Source organism: Leopardus geoffroyi, chromosome D1 (assembly GCF_018350155.1).
Source record: "Leopardus geoffroyi isolate Oge1 chromosome D1, O.geoffroyi_Oge1_pat1.0, whole genome shotgun sequence".
NCBI classification, from domain to species: Eukaryota; Metazoa; Chordata; class Mammalia; order Carnivora; family Felidae; genus Leopardus; species Leopardus geoffroyi.
The window spans coordinates 104,912,989-104,933,618 of NC_059329.1; the positions used below are offsets into that span (position 1 = coordinate 104,912,989).

The following is a 20,630-nucleotide window of genomic DNA, read 5'->3' on the forward strand; positions in this document are numbered from 1 at the left end:
ACGGAGCTGATGTCAGAGCCAGGATTCTAACCCCAAGTTCTTGCTCCTGACCATGACACCCTACGGTGCCTATAATAAGTGTTTCATAAAATGCTAGCTCTCTAGACAGCTCACTTGAGGCTGAGGCCTTAGCAAGTTAATCACTGAACCATTAAGAAGTCAGTCTGGCTTGTAAAGTCTTCTCCATGCATCAAAAGACCGTAATTCTGGGGCACCTGGGTGGCTCAGTCGGTTAAACGTCCAACTTCAGCTCAGGTCATGATCTCACAGTTTGGGGTTCGAGTCCTGCATCGGGCTCTGTGCTGTGTCACAGCTCAGAGCCTGGAGCTGCTTTGGAGTCTTTGTCTCCCTCCCTCCATCCCTTCCCCATTCATGCTCTCTCTCTCTCTCTCTCTCTCTCTCTCTCTCTCTCTCTCTCTGTTTCAAAAATAAACAGGCCAGCTCTGCCAGCATCCAGAGTGAGCAGTGTGGTTGGAATGGGGAGCTCCACACCAACAACCAAGAGCTCAACCTTCTAGTCCTGGTTCTGCCACACATTTTCTATGTAACCTCAATCACGGCGTTTAACCTGTATTGCTCCAAATTCTCTTGTGTCAACCCAAGGTAAAAGACAAAACAATTGGCAAGACTCTGAAATTTCAGGATTCTAGGACATAGTCTGAATAAGCGTCACTGATTAAACACCAGGGGAGGATGCGCCAAGCAGACTACTCATACTTCACACAGTGATGCAGGCATTCAGCACTCCTACTTTTTTAATACTTACAATGTACAAGAAAATGGTTTGGGAAAGAAGTCTTAAAGGAATCTAAGGACACTGAAGACAAACTTTTTTAAGTATCATATATTTTTTTTTCAAGGGTAAATAATGATTACTGTCCATATATAGTTGTGCTGGTTGATTTCCAACAAAATTCCCCTTGGCCACAAAGGACCTGAGGTACTCTGTGCTTCAGAGGACAAAAATGAATAGGGAACCTCAAGAATATTTTTCCTATAGAACAAGACGATCAATTTAATTGGCCATATGTGAATTATCTATTTGGAAAAGCAGTGACAGATTATTTTAAATCTTGGACCGCCTTTTTACCATCCAATTGTATCCTTGGCCCCTGTATTAGTTTTCTATTTATTGCCATAATAAATTACCGTAAACTTAGTGGCTTAAAACAATACAAATTCTCTGACAGTTCTGTAGCCCGCCAGTTCCACTGAGCTAAGATCAAGGTGTGGGCAGAGCTGCATTCTCTCCTGGAGGCCCTAGGACGGAATGTTTCCCTTGCTTTTTCCGGCTTCTAGTGGCCACCCTAGTCCTTGGCTCCCAGCTCCTTCCTCCACTCCAGGCCAGCAGCACAGCCTCTCTCCAACCCTGCTTCCATCTCCACACCTCATTCTCTCTCTTCTACCTCCCTCTTCCACTTTTAAGGACCCTTGTGATTACACTCGGCCCACCCAAATAACCCAGGAAATCTCCGTTTAAGGTCAGCTGACTGTCAACCTTAATTCCATTTGCAACTTTAAACCCCATTTGCAACTTTAAACCCCCTTTGCCGTGTAACCCACCATATTCACGGCTTCCTCGGTTAGAATGTGGACATCTCTGGGGGAGAGAAGGTGCGTAATTCTGCCCACCACCATCCCTTCCCTCCCTCTGTTGTCCTTCAGAAGCAATGAACTCAGGGAAGGTTAATATGTATAAATACTTCAGAAAATTGAACAATCAATGGAAAATAAAACCATCCCTGTCTTCCCCCTCCTTCGCTTCCTTTGAATTATAGGAGGTATACCTTCCAAAGTCAAACGAGGATCGTGTTTACGTTGGTTGTCATCACCCACTATTTGCTCACTTGCTCTACAGCGTTCACACAGAAAACTGACACTAGACAAGATTGTCTTTAATTTCTTTCATGGGTAAATTTACAAGTTTGTTATGTTTTATAGTACTTAGGACATAGGGATGTCATCCCAGCCAACAAACCAACCTCAAACATATGAAACCACACTCAGTCCTTACCCACCAAGCAACACCATGGCTCCTGGGTCTCCACCACCTCTGGGTTTCACGCGCCCCACAAAACAAGCTCAGAGTGCCCAGCCTCCCTTCTTTGGGTCTCCAGGAATCATCAGCAAGAGTCAGCAGGGCCAAGGAAACGTACAAATGGTAAACCCAGCTACAGGAGCAGCAACCACAAACTTTAGAGAAGAAGCAAAGATACTAGGGGTAAGTCTACTTACTATGAGAATTTTAATTTTGCATTTGCAAGGTTTGATTGTCCTTATAAGTTATACGTGGAGAGAAGTTTGTGATCTCATGACCTACATGTCCAATCATTAAAAATTTCTGAACATTCTTCTAGAAACTGTATAGTGGGGGATGACGACCAATGTAAATAAATAAAGAAGCATAAAAAGTATAAGAAGTACCAGGCAGTGAAGGGCAGGGGTAGCAATTTCAAGTTGATCAGAGCAGGCTTTCCTTAGAAGATGACATCTGAGCAAAGACAGGAAGGGAGGAGCACACCATGCAGACATCAGGGCAAGAGCTTCCAGGTAAAGTTGGAAAGGCCTTTCGAGGAGAACATGTGCTGTGTCTGGAAAACAGGAAGGAGGCCGGTTAAGGAGAACAGTATGATGGAGGGAGGTGGTCGTCTCAAGGAGGGCAGAGGAGGGGTGGGGGCCAGACCCTGTGAGGCCTGGAGGACAGAGGCTCTGGCTTGTACTCTGAGTGGAAATGGGGAGCCACTGGGGCATTCTAACTGGTAACAGAGAGGTGTTCAGGGGAAGGACTTTACAGTGATGGTTGCCGTTCTGTTTGTAAAAGTTCCAGTTGACAGAAGCTATTTATTTTCCCTGAAGACTGTACATCTATACTATTAGTAGCCCCCAAGCACCACAACAGTACAGGAGCCACAGGTGGTAGGACTTGGGGCATCTGCCCCAGCAGACTCAGAACGTAAAGTAGCTGTGGCCAAAAATCAAGAGTGAGTTAAATGACCAAATTACCAAATCTGGCCTGTAGGCAAGTTTGGTCGGTATATGGTACAGCCAGGGTGATACCAGGAGAAGAGTAGACCAGCATTAACCCAACATCTAACTGCCATCAAGATGATGGCAAGGGTGAGGATAAGAAGCCTGAGGTCAGATGACTGAACTTCTGCTCTAAAGAAGAGTCTGTGAAAGCCAAATATAAGGCCTAATCGCTTCAACTGAGACCCGTGGTTGGCTAAAAGAGGCCCATGACACCTCTGAAGTTCTATACAAAAGTGTCATGTGTGTATGGATGGATGTTTAAGAATGGTTTTTCAGGGAGAAGGCTCATAGCTTTCATTAGTCTGAATTTCAAGGAAATTCATTATTCAAAGAAAATATGAATCTCTTAGCACTATTTAGGAAGCTGTGATTTTTTTTCCAACTCTGATTCAACTTAATAACTGTACTCAACAGAAAGCTACTGAAGAAATAAACACAGCAATCTTTGTATCTGCAGTCTTCTTGGGCAGATTAAGGCATACATTTGGGAAGAAACAAACGGTAAATCTCCAGTTAACTTCTGGCCCAATCTAACAGTACCTATTTCTCACAAATGTGCTCATCCAGGATGAAGGAAGGTGCTCTAAGAGGTACAAAGATGTGTTCCCTGTCTTTGAGGATATGTCTTGGCCAACAAGAAAATGCTTGTGCACCCAAGATTTTTTTTAAAAAAGAACAATATAAATAAGCATAAAACCAAGTAATAAGGTGTATAATCTATATCATAAGATAAAACAGGAATTTAGAAAGAAAGAAGAGCTTACGCTGACCAGTATAATCAAGATGACTTTGTGGAGAGGGGGAGCTGAACCTTCAGGGAGGCTGGATTCAATACTTAAGACACAAGTTCTGGAATCAATTTCCTATATTAAATTTCCAGATCTGCTCTTCAGTAATTATATGACCTTGGACACTGCTGTGTTCTGAATGTCCTCCCAAAATCCCTATGTTGAAATCCTAACTTTAAAGATAGTATTAGGAGGTGGGCCTTTGGGAAATACTTATTGGATCATGAAGGAGGAACTCTCATGAATGGGATTAGTGACTTACAAGAGAGGCTCCTGAGGGATCCCTAGCCTTCTCCGGTATGTGAAAACACAGTGACAAGTCCCCCGCTATGAACCAAGGAGAGAGCCCTCACCAGAAGGCAACCACCTTGAACGTGGGACTTCCCAGCCTCTAGAACTGTGGGCATAAATTTCCGTTGTTTATAAGCTACCCAGAAGGTAGCACAGTATTTTGTTACAGCAGCCTGAGAAAACTAAGACAGACAGCTCTGTGTCTCCATCCAATCGGTTGGAAGATTACATGAAACAATAAATGTGAAGGGTTTAGAATATTATCAAACATGTACTTAATGCCCCATAAATTCACCAATACTTCCTTCATTGATATTTTCCCCATAACAGGGATTTCCCAAGCGGAAAACAGGTCCATTTGGAACGGCCATCAAAGTTACAGCATTTTTTGGGGGGCGCCTGGGTGGCTCAGTCGGTTAAGTGTCCAACTTCGGCTCAGGTCATGATCTCACGGTCCGTGGGTTCGAGCCCCACATCAGGCTCTGTGCTGACAGCTCAGAGCCTGGAGCCTGCTTCCGAATCTGTGTCTCCCTCTCTCTCTGACCCTCCCCCATTCATGCTCTGTCTCTCTGTCTCAAAAATAAAACAACATTGGGGCGCCTGGGTGGCGCAGTCGGTTAAGCGTCTGACTTCAGCCAGGTCACGATCTCGCGGTCCGTGGGTTCGAGCCCCGCGTCAGGCTCTGGGCTGATGGCTCAGAGCCTGGAGCCGGTTTCCGATTCTGTGTCTCCCTCTCTCTCTGCCCCTCCCCCGTTCATGCTCTGTCTCTCTCTGTCCCAGAAATAGATAAATGTTGAAAAAAAAAATAAATTAAAAAAATAAATAAATAAATAATAAAAAAAATAAAACAACATTAAAAAAATATTAAAAAAAAAATTTTGTGGGGGGCACCTGGGTGGCTCAGTTGGTTAAGCATCTGACATTTGATTTTGGCTCACGTCATGATCTCACGAGTTTGTGGGCTCGAACCCCACGTTGGGCTCTGCGCTGACAGTGTGGAGCCTGCTTGGGATTCTCTCTGTGTCCCTCCCTCACGCACGTGTGCTCTTTCTGTCTCTCTCAAAATAAGTAAATAAACTTTTTTTTTAAGCATTTTTTCCTAAGAGTCTTTTAGAGGCTCTCAGGGGACACCATTGCATGCTTAACCAGTAGCACCTGAAGAACTCTCCTTGGGCCATCCTTACAAGCCTCCCCAAATACCTCAAACAAGGCCTCTGCCGAGGACCTGGCTCCAGCATCTGCCAAAATCTCTGTGGCCCACCTCCTGCGGTACAGGTATATATGCATAAAGGACAGCCATGCATCTTGACGGAGCTGACAACAAAAAAGCAGCAGCAGCAACGACAGTGATGCCTCATTCATACCTGAAAATGAAGAAGCAACCTTAAAATGCCCGTTTTCTTTTTTCAGGCAATCCAGATCCTGATTGGATTGACGCACATTGGTTTCAGAATTATTTTAGGTTTAATGGACACCATTTATGGACTAGTTTTTGCATTTCTTTCCTTTGCTTTTATTAGCAGATACGCGATCCGGGGTGGCATCTCTGTGAGTAGACTGCTAGAACACCTCTCTCCTTCTCAGTCTGTCAGATACCGCTGTCCCGAGCCTATGCATAGCCCATTTTTTTATAAAAGCCCCACATCTGATCCACTGTAAAAGTGAGATATAGCAGCTCTGGTTGAGTATTTAAAAAAGAAGAGCTTTTCTTCTCCATTTTAACCTGCAATTTAAACTCATACCCTCAAGTTTACACTGATCAAGTAACCAACAAGCCAAAGTTTTAGTTCCTGATTATGTTTTAGATGGAAATGTATGTACTGGGTGGAGAGAGGCAAAAGGAGGTGATCGGGAACATGATTAAAACACGCAAACGATCATGACAAGAGACGGAGCTGTGAGCTCAGAAGTCATCACACATGGTAAGCTCACAAGAGAATGAGTTCTTTATATGTGAGAAACTAAGGACAGAAAAAAAAAGGGAGAAGTCCAAAGGAAACAATCTCGGAAAGTTACTCCAGAAAATGGAGAAGTATGAGAGGAACTTTCGACAGGGAAACTAGATGAACATAAAGAGACCAATCTTTCCTACTAAAAGAGAAGCTCCCACGACCAAAGAACCCATGTTTCACAAATAAATGTGTCTGTTTCTACAGTTCATTGCTACCAGTGCTCTCTATATACTGGCATCCAAGCAGTTTTCCCCTAGTCTGGTAAGTCAGAATGTTTCTACTTTTTAAACTCTTTGAAAGATTCATTTAATTGATCTGGAGAGGAAAATTGAGCAAGTGGATTCAGAAAATGCAAAGGGGGGCACTCTTTCCCCCAAAAAAATTTCTACCGGTTGCCTCCATGGTATGTGTGCCCCAGCACGGTCCACACAATTTGCCACTCAGAAATGGCAGAGCCCCATGTCCTGACTGTCTAACTCCCAAGAGCGGAAACTGGTATACGTAAGGTTTTTAGCTTTATCCTAGGGCTCCTTGGTTCCACCGGGTCACACTGCATTAGGGGAACTCCAAAGCAGAATATAGGAGCCAGGAAATACCCACCCGCCACTTTGGTATCAAAGCCTCTCTTATTCATTTGCCACTTCTCAGTTCTGCCTTGCCTTGTATTTTTATTTTTTATTTGCACACAGCCTATTTTTACTCAGATGTGACTTTTGTTTTACAGTTTGTTAAGTCATCACTGAAAGCACCAATTGGGTACAGAAAAAGTTTATGAAACCAATCACTGAGACAGGTCTTTCAACTCTCTTGGCCACAGCTCCCCACCTTTTGCAATTTCCTGGTCTACTTTTGAAACAGGAGCAGGAACGTGATTTGCCAAGACATGGTGACAACCAGAGCAGAGGTGGTTTCAGGATTGTATTTAATCCGGCGCAGGAGGAAAGAATGGAAAAATGGGAACACAGAGTCCTGCTGCTCAAGTTCTCCTAGACCAGACACTAAACTAGACACTAAACGCTAGACTAGAGACTGGACTAGGGACTAGGCTAGACTAAACGAAATTAAAATCAGTCTAACCTCGATTAACCACTCCTGTCATCATCTAAAAAACAAAATAAAGCACCCTTTCTCTGCATCATTTATGGATCCTTCCTTCTAACTGAGGTTGTCCAGGCACAGAATCTGTCCATTTGGAGAAGACGGCTACTAAAATGGTACCTGAAGCAATTTTTCCAGCAGCATTTTAGAGGCCCGTGGGGAAACCCTAAGGCATGCCAAAGCTCTTGTGAATTCTAAAGAACTAACTCAGCCACTGCTAGCAAGTTGGCTGAAGACGTGGCTTCCCAATTATCCTGCTGCGTGTCGAAATCTTCTTGTAGAAACTGAAGAAAATTTTGTACTCTACCCATACATCTCTACCCACAAAAGCCTAATGACTTCCTCATTCTAAACCTGGGTTTTTTTTTATCGAGTCCCTAGAGCGACTTCAGGGTTTTCGTCAATTTCTAAATTTATCAGCAAACATGTCTTTGCAGACACGCTTTTCCATCTATGTAACAATGGATGCTTTGTTGTACTACCTTGTATGGTGGTGTTAGGAGTTCCATGAGACGATGTACGTAAATAATTTCACACAATGCGTGCCACAGAAAAATGCTCATTGAAGCTTTATTTGTCATTTTAGTATTTTAAACCGGGAACACACTTGTTATTGTATGTGAGGCTTTTAGACAAACGCGATGGATGAGCTTCTGCTCTGTATTATGTACCTTTTTCTACAGATACTAGAAGTACGCTCTGCATACAGCACAGTTTTCAAGAAAACTCAGAGAGGCAGGAAAAACAAAAGTCATTTCGACTTCAAAATTTGTTTGAAGATTTCAAGGATTGAGAGCCATTATATTTAACTGATTCTTATTTCATTTTGCTTCGTTTTTCTCCTACGTATGGTTTCTTTTTCCTGTCACCTCCATTAGATTGGAGGCAGCCTAGGCATGAACACGGTCAGTGCGATCTTTGTCTCCACTGGAGTGACTCTGCTGCTGCTGGATGCGGGTATGAATGGGATCCTCAGCCAAGACTGCTGGGCAATCCTAAGTATCCCATCACCCACCACACATCTCCTCTCTGGCCACTCTCACACGTATCTCTCATGACTGTATAGCAGCCCCACTACTACGTCACAGGATCGCTAGGACTGTAGAATAAAGTGGAAGAGACACTTCTGCAGATGGATTGGGGCAGAAAGCACACCCTCTATTGCTCTCACTGTTGATCACATGAACGATGGGGAAGACAGCTAAAGAGACTTAAAGACGCCCAGACAGTATTTTCTAGAGGTTTGAAATTCTGCGTAACAAAGACAGTCAAGTTATGGAGTAGTTTCATTTTAGACTGAGAACGGGACGAAGGGAAACTGGCCACATCAAGGATGTTCAACTTGTATTAGAGAAATTTGAAAAATGAAGCAACTTGAAAATGAAGCACGTGCCTCTCAATGTTCTCCAAACAGAATCATCCATTCATTACCACAGTCAGGCAAAGCATGGACTCTGACCATTTCCCCAAGAGCCAAGTGCACAGAAGTGCTTATAAGAAGGCAAGAATATGAGGGGACTTCTTGGTAAGTACCACGGAGTGAAGCAAGAACACAATATATATCCTCTATAATACCAAACCAAAGAACACAAATTACTCAAAAATCGCCATTTAAATAGGCATCCAAGTGAAAAACCAAATGATTCTGCTGTGTCTCAAGGTGGCAGAGCACAGCTCCTGACCTGGTTTCTTACTCCCCAGAAACAAAACTAGGAAAAGCAGGAAATGACAATATACAGAGAAGTCTCGCTAATGCTCTCCGATTGAGGGCTAAGGAGACTTAGGTGGAGAGCAGTCAATTCTAAGAAGATATACAGCAAATCCTGAATGCTAAAAGCCCATGGGATCCCAGGACCTCAAGAGAAGTAGGAAAGGTCACCAGAGTTAACTTCTTCCAGTGCACCTTGAAAACATGGAGGAGTGAGCAGAAATCCACAGGAACAGGATATACCATTTCTCTCTCAAAAGAGAGAGAGAGAGAGAGAGAGAGAGCAGAGCCCACATTCACCAGCAAGAACTGTGCTCAGTGCCAGCTAAGCTATTTTTCTCACTGCTGCAGCTGCATAGTTAGCATTGAGCAAAATGTACACAAAACTGTATCTAGCCCTTAAGTTGAAGCTGGAAACAAGGAAGACAAAGTGGACAAAGTTAAGGAGAAATATAATCGGGGGAAAACTCACCTGTACTATATCTGAACAAACATAAGGCCTATATACAGTTGTTCACTTGAAGAATGAGAAAACTGAAAAAAGTGGTAGGAAACTATCTAAATACATCAGAGTGATTAAAGGAAGAAATGGAAGGAAAAAAAGGAAGACAGGAGGAAAGAAAACTTAAGATTCCCGCGGGTTAATGGGTCACCAGAAACACTCAGATGCCTATTATTAACTTTGAATAAAAGATACACAACTCAACTGATTAGAACAAAAGACGTATCAGATGATAAAATGGATGCAAACACACGTGTCTTCCCTCTTCCTCACAAGATGTGCCCTGGTTTGATGGAGATGTGAGTCACACCAATGAGGAATCCACTGAGTGTCCTCGTTCTCGTGGTTAGATTCCTTACTAGTCTGGGCAACCACTTCCTTAAATTTTAGCTCAAATTCCTGTTCTCTGACAGAATGACTCTACTCTGTGATTAACACATGAACCAGCTCTTTGGTTTCAGGTATTGGTATTCAATCCCAGGTATAGGTTTTTCCATTTAACACAGAGACAACAAAAGAAATTTCCAATAGCAGGTCAAGCCATATTATACCATGTCGCAGCAGTGGCACACATAACAAATAAAACAATACCACCAACAAAAAACAATACGGGAGAAAACATTACCCAATTATCAATAGAAGGTTTCTCATGAACATTTTTATACTACTGAAAATCATTAATTAATAAGAAAATAAAATGGGGGGGGGGGGACCTGGGTGACTCAGTTGGTGGAGCATCCGATCTTGATTTCGCCTCAGGACATGATCCCAGGGTCATGGGATCAAGCCCTGCATTGGGCTCTGCTTTGAATGCGAAGCCTGCTTAAGATTCTTTCTCTCCCTCTGCCCCTCTTCCCACTTGTGCATGCTTTCTTTCTCTCTCTTCTCTCTCTCTCTAAAAGAGAGAGAAAATGACAGGATGAAATAAAAAGAACTGTGGCACTAGAGAAACCAAGTAGCCCAAACCACTACAGATCTAATAAAGAAATCACACACAGCAAGAAACACAAGGGACTCAATAAATATGGTAGAGAGAAAACCTGCTATCACAGTCTTCACAGAAGACAATGAGAAATATATTAAATAGAAAGAAGATGATAAACATGGCAGACAGGCAAGTTTCATCCAACAGAATAATACTTGGTTTCCCTGAGTAGAGAATCCAACAAATGGTACAGAAAAAAAGTAACCAGGGATACTGAGTAAAAAATCCTGAACGAAGAGAATCACTGAACTTTTACGTTGAAAGAGAATAACCTATCTGGGAGAAAGACACATAAACCCATCGAGAAAGATGCATAGATATAGACCCTTGTTAAGGTATAAAGTATAACAACAGATTCGTTAAGGTTTTAGGCAGAGAAATCCAATCACCTATAAGCTGGAAGAAAAGTCAGCATGGCTCAGTGTCCACCACAGCAACATGCAGGGAGGAAAGACAATGGAGCAATGTCATCAAGTTTTTGGTGACAAGAAACTGTGAGTCAAGAATAACACACCCAATAAAATTCTTGAACAAGGCTTATTCAACCACACATGATGTAAATTAAATCAAGAACTTAGAAAGGCAGGGAGAAGTTGTGTAAAAAGATTAGCAAGGAGCGCTAAACTAATGAAATGATCATCTGGGACTGGAAGACTGAACAGCAAGGGAAATGACAGCTACAGGAGTGAATATAAAGCTTTTCACGTTCACCCACTCCCCCCCACCAAAATAAGTGAAAAGTGACATAATCATCAAAATCTGAAAGGTGAAGAGAGGTGAGACGAGACAGATGTGAAATAAGAGTGCCCAATCGCCTTATTCTTCGTAAGCAATCATTCCACACTAAAATTGAAACGCGTAGGTTTAAAATTACTTCAACTTCTTCATGGATTTCATACACTTTTAGTTGTAATTTTAGCACACTTCATTTACTTATTTCTATTCTTTTAAAATCAAATGGTATTTACAAACTTCAAAACAGTAAGTACAAAACAATTCCATTCTTGAAGAGTTCTTGCTGTCTCACGACGCATCCATTTTTCTATCTGCCTTTTGGCCTCTACATAGAGTTCTGGAAAAACAGGCAGAAAATATTAATTTTGCTTATTTCTAGGCAGTGACACTAGGGATGATTGATTGTTTTCTATATGGCTTAATTTTTTTTTCATAAGCAGGTAACATTTTTATAAAAACAAGAAATCCATTGCAAAGAAAAACAATGCACTTCTTTTCCAATGTTTCTAAATAGTCTGCTGGAGAAAAGGAAAGTTTTGCGGCATTTTAAAGAAAATTCAAAATTAATTCACATTTCCCTGAAATAAGCATTTGGTGATAACAGAGAAACAATCATGGAGTAAGCTGAGCATGAACAGTGGCACCTTCGATGAGCCAATAACTTTTTGAAGCCTGCGGGGAGCCCTCCCGATGAGTCAAAATTTCAGCGTGTTTTTTTCTTGATCTCAGCTTGCTGGGAAAGGAATCTCGGCCCTGCTGATCATCTTCTCGGTCTTGGAGTTGTGCACAAATTGTACTGTAGCCCATTCTGCCAACGAAGCAATCACCAAGACCAGCAGGGTGAGCTGGGCCTCTTCTCTGTAAAATAATTGAGTATGTGCTGGAGGAAGAAGAGTAGCAGTCAAGTCCCACGGCAGGTTCACAAGAGCTCGCCTTGAGTCAGGGGAGGGAGAAAGGGCTGGGAACAGGACTGAGTAGGACTGTAGTAATGACAGTGCTTCTTTTATTCTTTCTTTCCAGCCAGTCCCGGTTATTCCAAATGTGTATGCAACCAGTACCTTGGCACCAGAGTCTTCCTCAGCTCCTCCCAGAGACAATGGCCACCTCGCTTATGCCATTTAAAACAAAAAAGAGCACCAGAAAATCTCATGGGGTTAAACTGCTCTGCAGGAACTTCTTAAGAAACTGTCCTCCACAGTCCACGATGATCGCTAATCTTTGAAGACTGTGTTTGAGATTCTTCTTACTTTGTCGCTAATGATAACCGCATGTATTTCCCTGACACAGTTTCTTCCCACATACCACTACCACACTGGCAAAGGCGAAGGACCGGAAGACTGAATATGGCTCACGGTATTTTGTACATTCATATCATCAAACCCTGCCTCCTGGATAACTACAAAGCTTTGCTATTTACAGAGTATTTTCACGTACATCAAACTCATTTGCAGTGGGGTAACAGCAGGCCAAGGATGAAACACTGAGGGAGTTTTACTGGGGTTATGGCTATTTTGTCTCTGAAATGGGAAAACCCTGGGCATGTTTAAAAGCCAAGGGGAACAATCCGGCTAAGATAGAGAGCTGTTTAATATATTAGAGAAAAGGGATGACTGTGGTATAAGCATCAAGAAATCAAAGTGTATATGGAAGGCATGGCCCAAGTGATGCAGAAGGGTGGTTTAGTCACATAACACAAAGAAAAGAAGATGTCATTGTTGCAGATATCAACAGGTTTGCAGGAATAGTACCCAGGATGTAGGAAACCCCATTACGATGCCTTGCGTCATCCCTGTCAAAGCAGAAGTGAGGGGGAGCCTGCGTGGCTCAGTTGGTTAAGCTTCCAAGATCTCGACTTCGGCTCAGGTCATGATCTCGCAGTTCACGGGTTCAAGCCCTGCATCAGGCTCTGTGCTGACAGCTCAGAGCCTGGAGCCTGCTTTGGATTCTGTGTCTCCCTCTCTCTCTCTCTCTGCCCCTCCCCTGCTCGTGGTCTTTCTCTCTTTCTCTCCCTCAAAAGTAAATTTTAAAAAATTTTTAAAAACTAAGCGGAAGTGAGGTGACACCCAAGGTTGGGGCCATGTGTAGAATCAGAATATTGAACAGAAAGGGTAATGTTGGAAAAGTCATGGAAATAGAGAATAAACTGATCAGAGAAACAGAAGAGGACTGCCAGGCTACACTGAAGGCACGTTTGAAGTGATGCTCACAAATTTATAACACAAACTGACTGCTTCAGCACGGCTTGGGCTGCTCAGATGCGAATCTAGATAAAGTGCCTATTTGGTTTCATCCAGGATTAGGGTTTTGCAAGACAGGATGACAAAATACCAAAGGGGCAGAAAAGCATGAGACACTGCCAAAAGTATTACTGAAATGATGGATTATGAAATCTAAACTAGGTTAAGAGGGGAAGAAAAAAAAAGGACAGATAGATTGATCAAAAATTGTTATCTGCCTTTCTCCAGTAGAGATGTTGTAAAGATCATACAAGATAACATTATGTGAAAGCAGTTTGGAAACAGCAAAGTATTACCCATTTTTGAAGTTTCTGAATTATTTTTAAAAGCCAAGTGGGACAGGGGCACCTGGGTGGCTCAGTCAGTTAAGCGTCCGACTCGATTTCGGCTCAGGTCATGATCCCAGCATTGTGGGATCGAGCCCCAAGTAGGTTCCATGCTCAGCATGGAGCCTGGCTGAGATTCTTTCTCCCTCACGCCACCCCTCTCTCCTGCTTGTGCTCTCTCTCTCTCTCTCTAAAAATAAATAAAATGAAAAAGAAAAAAAATTAAAAGCCAAATGGGACAAAATATATAGGGAAAGAGGAAGCAGAGAAATTGAAATCAAGGAAGAGGCAGATGAGAAGAATGGAATTTTTGCATCTGGGAAAGCAGATGTATTATGTCAGGTGACTATTACACAGTTCCAAATTTCCTGGTCTGCCTGGGTCCCCACTATTTAGCATTTTGGGTAATCAGGAATGCTGTGCCCTTCACCATGAAGCTCAGCAGCTAAATGAAAATAAAGACACGCACCCCATGGTCGGAGGGCACTAAATGCACTCAAAATGCCTGGAGGGGTAGCATACTGTAAATCTAGATAAACAACTTAAAAAGTAAGACTTGCTTTAGGGAAGAGAAGCATGTCTAGCAAAGCTGATTTTTGAAATAAATTTCCATCAAATAAATTTCCATATTCTTTTTCTCACTTTACTTTAGTAGCAGTAATAATGATAATAACAAATATTTAGCCCACTCTATGTGCCAGGCACATCCCAAACACTTAGGAAAAATTAATACGTTTAATGCTCACAACACCCCTGTGAAATAGGTACTATAATCAGCATCATTTTCTGGGGGGGCCTGGGTGGCTCAGTCAGTTAAGCATCCGACTTTGGTTCAGGTCATGATCACATGGCTCATGAGTTCGAGCCCCACATCAGGCTCTGTGATGACAGCTCAGAGCCTGGAGCCTGCTTTGGATTCTATGTCTCCCTCTCTCTCTGTCCCTCCCCCGCTCATACTCTGTCTCTCTCTCTCTCTCTAAAAAAAAATAAATATTAAAAAAAAAATTTTTTTAAATAAGTATCATTTTCAGATGAGAAAACCACAGCAGAGAGATTAAAAACTTGCCATTAAGACATGCAGTTGGCAAGACGGGAGCATGAACCTGAACCCAGGCAGTCTGGCTCCCAAATCCACACAGTGTTCCTAATCCCTATTCCCACTCTTCTTACGGTCTGGGGTAGAATGAGAGATTTGTAGCTCCAAAACAAACAAACAAACAATGTTTCTCTATAGTAAACTTTTAGTCCATGTTGAAGGAACCACCTGACTCTGATGGGAGAGAAGGAGTTTAGTAATATAATAAGTACGGTCATCACTTGCTTCCTGAAAGTTGCCCTGGTACCTTTTGATCACACCTAAGAGTCTCTTAACTCAATATCTAGCGTGTCAATTGATTTGCCCCCTCTGATTCTTCTTTTGGCTGGATACTCAAAAGATGCTAACAGATACGGGTTTCAACCATCTAAAATTTGTATTTTAAGTTGAGGCCTTGGATAGCGTAAATAAATAAAAAAAAAAAGACTGCCTACTTCTGCAATTTTAACAATGCTGTAAGCATAACATTCTTATGTAGTAGATTCCTTTTAAACAAAGCAAACATGTTTTTATGCAATTGGGGAAAGCATTCAATCATTCATTCACTCATCATACAGCTAGTGAGTGCCTACTCTGTAGAGGGTGCTGTTCTGTGCGCTTGAGAAAAACAAAGCTTCTGTTCTTGGATTCCTATACCCTCTAAGTGTTAGACTTCCTATGGAAAATCATATCAGTAAGTTTAACTTTAAGTTTTAAATTGCCTCAGCTTTCTAAAAATGTAACTGTGATCTGAGACCTGAGAAAGTGACTGGAGTAGAAATATTATACCCTAGCATAGAAGTCGTATGCCTATTACTAATACCAAATCACTATTGGAAGGCCTTATGGATCATGCTGGATGGATCCAGGATGATCTATGGGTCATCATGTTCGTTCTGGATCATCTAAAAACATATTCATTTCTTCATTCATTTGCTCAAAAAAACATATTACTACTTTGTGACCAAACACTGTTCTAGGCTCTTACACAAAGTTAAGGTTTTACATACCTTGTATTTGGGGTAATATAAAATGGGGTAGAGCAGGCCTTATCTAAATGCCAGTATATACAGGCTTTTTTCATGTGCAAGGAAAAAATGCTGGGTTTGAGTACAAGACTTCACTCAAGAAACGTAAGTGAAGCTACACGAGGAGAACCCACATGTACCATATATTTATTGTCTTCCCGCCTCAGAACAACACAGGTTATGATTAGATCTCTAGGGCTCCAGGGTGTCTACCAATTCTAAATTCTAAGACTTCAAGAAGGTCAAGATCTCAGCATGAGATACATGGGTTCAGAGTCCTCCTTCCAGAATCCACACATACATCACGGATACGTACGTATCATTGATTCATTCAAGGCCTACACAACAATTCCGAAAGCTCTTTTCTCCACAGTGTGTTTTGCATTTGTTACACCCCTCTAAAATTCAACTGGTCACAACTGTCCCCTACTCCCATGGAGCAGATGAAGCTATCCTAAACCTGGATGACCAGGAGGGAGATGCCCAGGATCCCCAGGCATCTATTTGGAGAAGCGGTTCGAATCGGGGGAAAGATCCTACAGGAAGTTTTGAGCTCAAGTATCTGAAGCTGGAGCTCAAAGAGCAGGAAGTGGAGTTCAGCTGCCAGCCTGGCCTCCATGACTGTGACCATGACCGGGGTTGAGCTCCATGGGGAAAGCTGTGTTCTCATTTGCACATGGACTATACCCAGGCTCCTGCTCTGTGAAGAGGACTGAAGACAATGCAAGGCTGCTGGGCCCCCCAGGCTCTAGAGCTTGGGAAGCAGTAGGGGACAGCACCTGGGGCAGAGCCACCTCCTCACAAAAGCCCCTGCAATGGGGCGCCTGGGTGGCTCAGTCGGTTGAGCATCCGACTTTGGCTCAGGTCATGATCTCACGGTCTGTGGGTTCGAGCCCCGCATTGGGCTCCGTGCTGACAGCGCAGAGCCTGGAGCCTGCTTCAGATTCTGCGGCTCCCTCTCTCTCTGCCCCTCCCCCACTCATTCTCTCTCTCTCTCTCTCTCTCTCTCTCTCTCTCTCTGTCAAAAATAAATAAACATTAAAAAAAATTGTTTTTTAAAAAAACAGACAAACAAAAGGCACCTGCAAGCCCTGAAGGAAAGTGGCTGCTGTGCTCACAACAGGGTGCAAACTCTGGGGACTCCCAAAAGTACTGTGGAAGTGGGGATCTGCAGAGAACTGAGGTGTGCTTGAGCAGATAGGGGGGGCAAGGAGGGCGGATGTGGCCACACCACCAGTGTGTCCTAATTCCCACAGGCTGGAGAGGACTCGGACATTAGCATTTTCCTAAAACCGGCTCATTTCTGCCTTTCTCCCTTCATTTTGCAATTAAAACAAACAGAGCCTTCCTCTCCCCCAGACTATTCTCTACAAGGCAATTTATATTTTTGAAGTATTCCCTCTTCTCCCCAAGCCCACCTCTTCTCTGCTCCCCAGTTCCCTGACTTCACTCTAAAAACGGACAGCCATGGGGCGCCTGGGTGGCGCAGTCGGTTGAGCGTCCGACTTCAGCCAGGTCACGATCTCGCCGTCCGTGAGTTCGAGCCCCGCGTCAGGCTCTGGGCTGATGGCTCAGAGCCTGGAGCCTGTTTCCGATTCTGTGTCTCCCTCTCTCTCTGCCCCTCCCCCGTTCATGCTCTGTCTCTCTCTGTCCCAAAAATAAATAAACGTTGAAAAAAAAAAATTTTTAAACGGACAGCCATCAAAAATAAATAAAAACACCAAAAAATAATAATAATACAAATAAAAAATAAAAACAGACAGCCCTTGGGGCGCCTGGGTGGCGCAGTCGGTTAAGCGTCCGACTTCAGCCAGGTCACGATCTCGCGGTCCGTGAGTTCGAGCCCCGCGTCGGGCTCTGGGCTGATGGCTCAGAGCCTGGAGCCTGTTTCCGATTCTGTGTCTCCCTCTCTCTGCCCCTCCCCCGTTCATGCTCTGTCTCTCTCTGTCCCAGAGATAAATAAACGTTAAAAAAAAAAAAAAAAAAAAAAAAAACAGACAGCCCTTTACTCAATTCTAGCAGCTCCCCAGTACTCAGCGAGCTACATCAGTCTCCTTCTCTACCCCGGTATCTACCCAGCTTACACCTCACTCACGATGTGGCTGTGTTTTGGGGCACCTGGGTGGCTCAGTCGGTTAAACGATGTGGCTGTGTTTTCCCAACTCCCGCCATGCCCCCAAGTATTTAGCAACACTCATAATCTGGTACAGACTTTTAGGCCAAAGGCCACTTCATGTAGTCATTGAATGCCAGCTGCAATGTCTAGTTCTGTTGGTCACAGCCTACTGATAGTGATGCTATCAACCTGAACGTCTGCGGCCCTCGCCTGGGCCCTACCGCTCGTGGCAGTCCCCACAGACATGTCCCCTCCTGAAGCCAATGCTGTGGCTGGACGGGCACAGTCCTTGTGGTCCTTACTGTAAATGCAGGTTGCACCTCGGCAGCAACCATCAGGAAACTCCAAAGAACAAGATTTACTACTCACAAGTCCTGGAGGGTACATAGCATGCCCTAAGGGCCAGGTAGCAAGTTCACAGGGAGGGAGGGAGAAAAGGAGAAAGAAAGCACAAACATGGGGTTCTGCCTTTATTAGGGTTGAGGGTGGAATATCTACAGTTTCTGGGGTTCGCTCTTTATGGGTGCATTTATTTATTCATTTATTCATTTATTGAGAAAGACAGAGAGAGTGCGAGCAGGGGAGAGGCAGAGAGAGACAGAGAATCCCAAGCAGGCTCCACGCTCTCAGCACAGAGCCCAATGTGGGGCTCAAACCCTCGAACCATGAGATCATGACCTCAGCCAAAATCAAGAGTCAAAGGCTTAACCAACTGAGCCACCCAGGAGCCCCTTTACGGGTGAATTTAAACATAAGAGCAGGATAGGGCACCTGGGTGGCTCAGTCCATTGAGCCTCTGACTTCAGCTCAGGTCAGGATCTCAAGGTTTGTGGGTTCGAGCCCCACATCAGGCTCTGATGCTATCAGCACAGAGCCCACTTTGAATCCTCTGCCCCCTCTCTCTCTGCCCCTCCCCCTCTCGCCCACACGCACGCGCACTCTTTTTCTCTCTCAAAAATAAACGTTAAGGGGTACCTGGGTGGCTCAGTAGTTTAAGTGGCCGAATTCACCTCAGGTCATGACCTCATGGTTCGTGAGTTCGAGCCCCGCGTCAGGCTCTGTGCTGACAGCTCAGAGCCTGGAGCCTGTTTCGGATTCTGTGCCTCCCTCTCTTTCTGTCCCTCCCGCGCTCACGTTCTGTCTCTCTCTCAAAAATAAATAAACATTTAAAAAATTACAAAATTAAATAAACATTAAAAAAAACGTAAGATCAGGAATGAGGGCACAGGAAGGGAAAAGTGGGGTCATTCAAGCAGTTAGTAACCCATGTTAACCAGAGCTTTCTCAGAGGAAATCATAAGCAAAGCGGCCTGTTTCTTCTCCAGTTGTTTCGCTAGTAGCTGTGTCATGCAACTGGCAATTGTTTCTTTGAGAGGAATATCCTTGAAACGGATGCACTAGCAATCAAAAGCTTAATGTCAGGGACGTTAAGACATGAGACCCTAACTTTACAAGGGAGAAAACAAAGTCAAAGACCAGTACAAGGGAGTACGAGCTGTCAGAACCAGAGCTGAGAACCATCCCTAGACCTTGTGATTCCACCAACAGTGTTCCTTGCACAATTCCGTGACAGGCCTCAGGCAGAGCTCTTCCAGAAGCAGGCCTGAGAACGCAAAGGGGCACAGATTCTGGAACTAGACTGCTAGAGTTAGGACGGCAAACTTGCACATTTTATAAGCTATGTGACTATGAACAAGACCTTCAACTTCTCTAAGCCTCAGTAATCTCACCAGTTAAAATAATAACAATGGTGAAGTTTAAGTAGATAAGCCAATGTGATCAACCTTGTTAAACAAGGAGGCCATTAGACCAGAGTGGCTCTAATGCTGGACAGCCTACATAAGCAAACTGAAACCAACACCAGAATCAATGCACTCCAATCTCAGAAAATTAAACTTAAGAGCAACTAACCACAAACAACCAACGAGGCTCTTCCAAAGAAGGCAGCTGTCTAAACTACAGCCAATCACATAACTTCCTTGCTTTGCATCCACATCTACACAAAAACCTTTCCCCTAGCTCCTGCTAATAGAGTGCTCCTTTTTTCGGTTTGTGTTGCCCAATTCAAATCAGTGTTTGCTTCAACTCCTCAAACTTTTAATGTATCTCAGTTTACCTTTAAACACACGTAAAGCACATAACATACTGTCTGGACATAGAAAATGCAGGAAAAAAAGGCAAAATAATTTTTATGCTATTAATTAGCATCTCATTAAAGAACTGAATTTAAGTAATAATGCTAATTATATGGAAATTAAAATCTACTACATAAGTATATATGTGTGCAAGTATATGTATCCATATACATAAATACTATATTTTATATAAATATACATATATATTTATTGCATATCTACAATAAACTCAATTGTTTAGTTTCCCCAGTGTTATACAGATTTATTTCCATTTTTCTTACTAGAATAACCTAATGTTTACCCAGAGGAAGTTATCTGTTTTCTCCTATACATAAGTGAAATTAAATTGCTCACAGCAACTTCGACAAAATATTCTATCAAGGTTTATAGCCAGTGGAGTTCTTGTAATAAGACCCAACAATGATCTTAACAACGTTGTATCAAGAAGCATAGTGGTCTCATCGCATTTCCTCATAATATTTTTGTTACCTTCGTAATGTCTTTGTTATCCTTGGAACCAGTTCAAGAGAAACTAACAATATAACCGGCATGGAAAAACAGTTTAAACAACAAAAATTAAAAAGTCAAAAAAACAAAAAAAAGTAAGTCATATTGGATGTCATA

General features: G+C 43.1%; 1 protein-coding gene across 1 annotated transcript; it reads left to right on the forward strand.

The window, feature by feature from the left end:
• The first annotated feature begins 1,957 nt into the window (after nt 1-1,957).
• On the forward strand, nt 1,958-12,211 carry MS4A12 (membrane spanning 4-domains A12). Its single transcript, XM_045482578.1, has 5 exons — nt 1,958-2,221; nt 5,520-5,657; nt 8,038-8,159; nt 11,824-11,929; nt 12,110-12,211. The coding sequence occupies exons 1-5, from the start codon at nt 1,958-1,960 to the stop codon at nt 12,209-12,211; spliced, it is 732 nt and encodes a 243-aa protein (XP_045338534.1).
• The last annotated feature ends 8,419 nt before the right edge of the window (nt 12,212-20,630 follow it).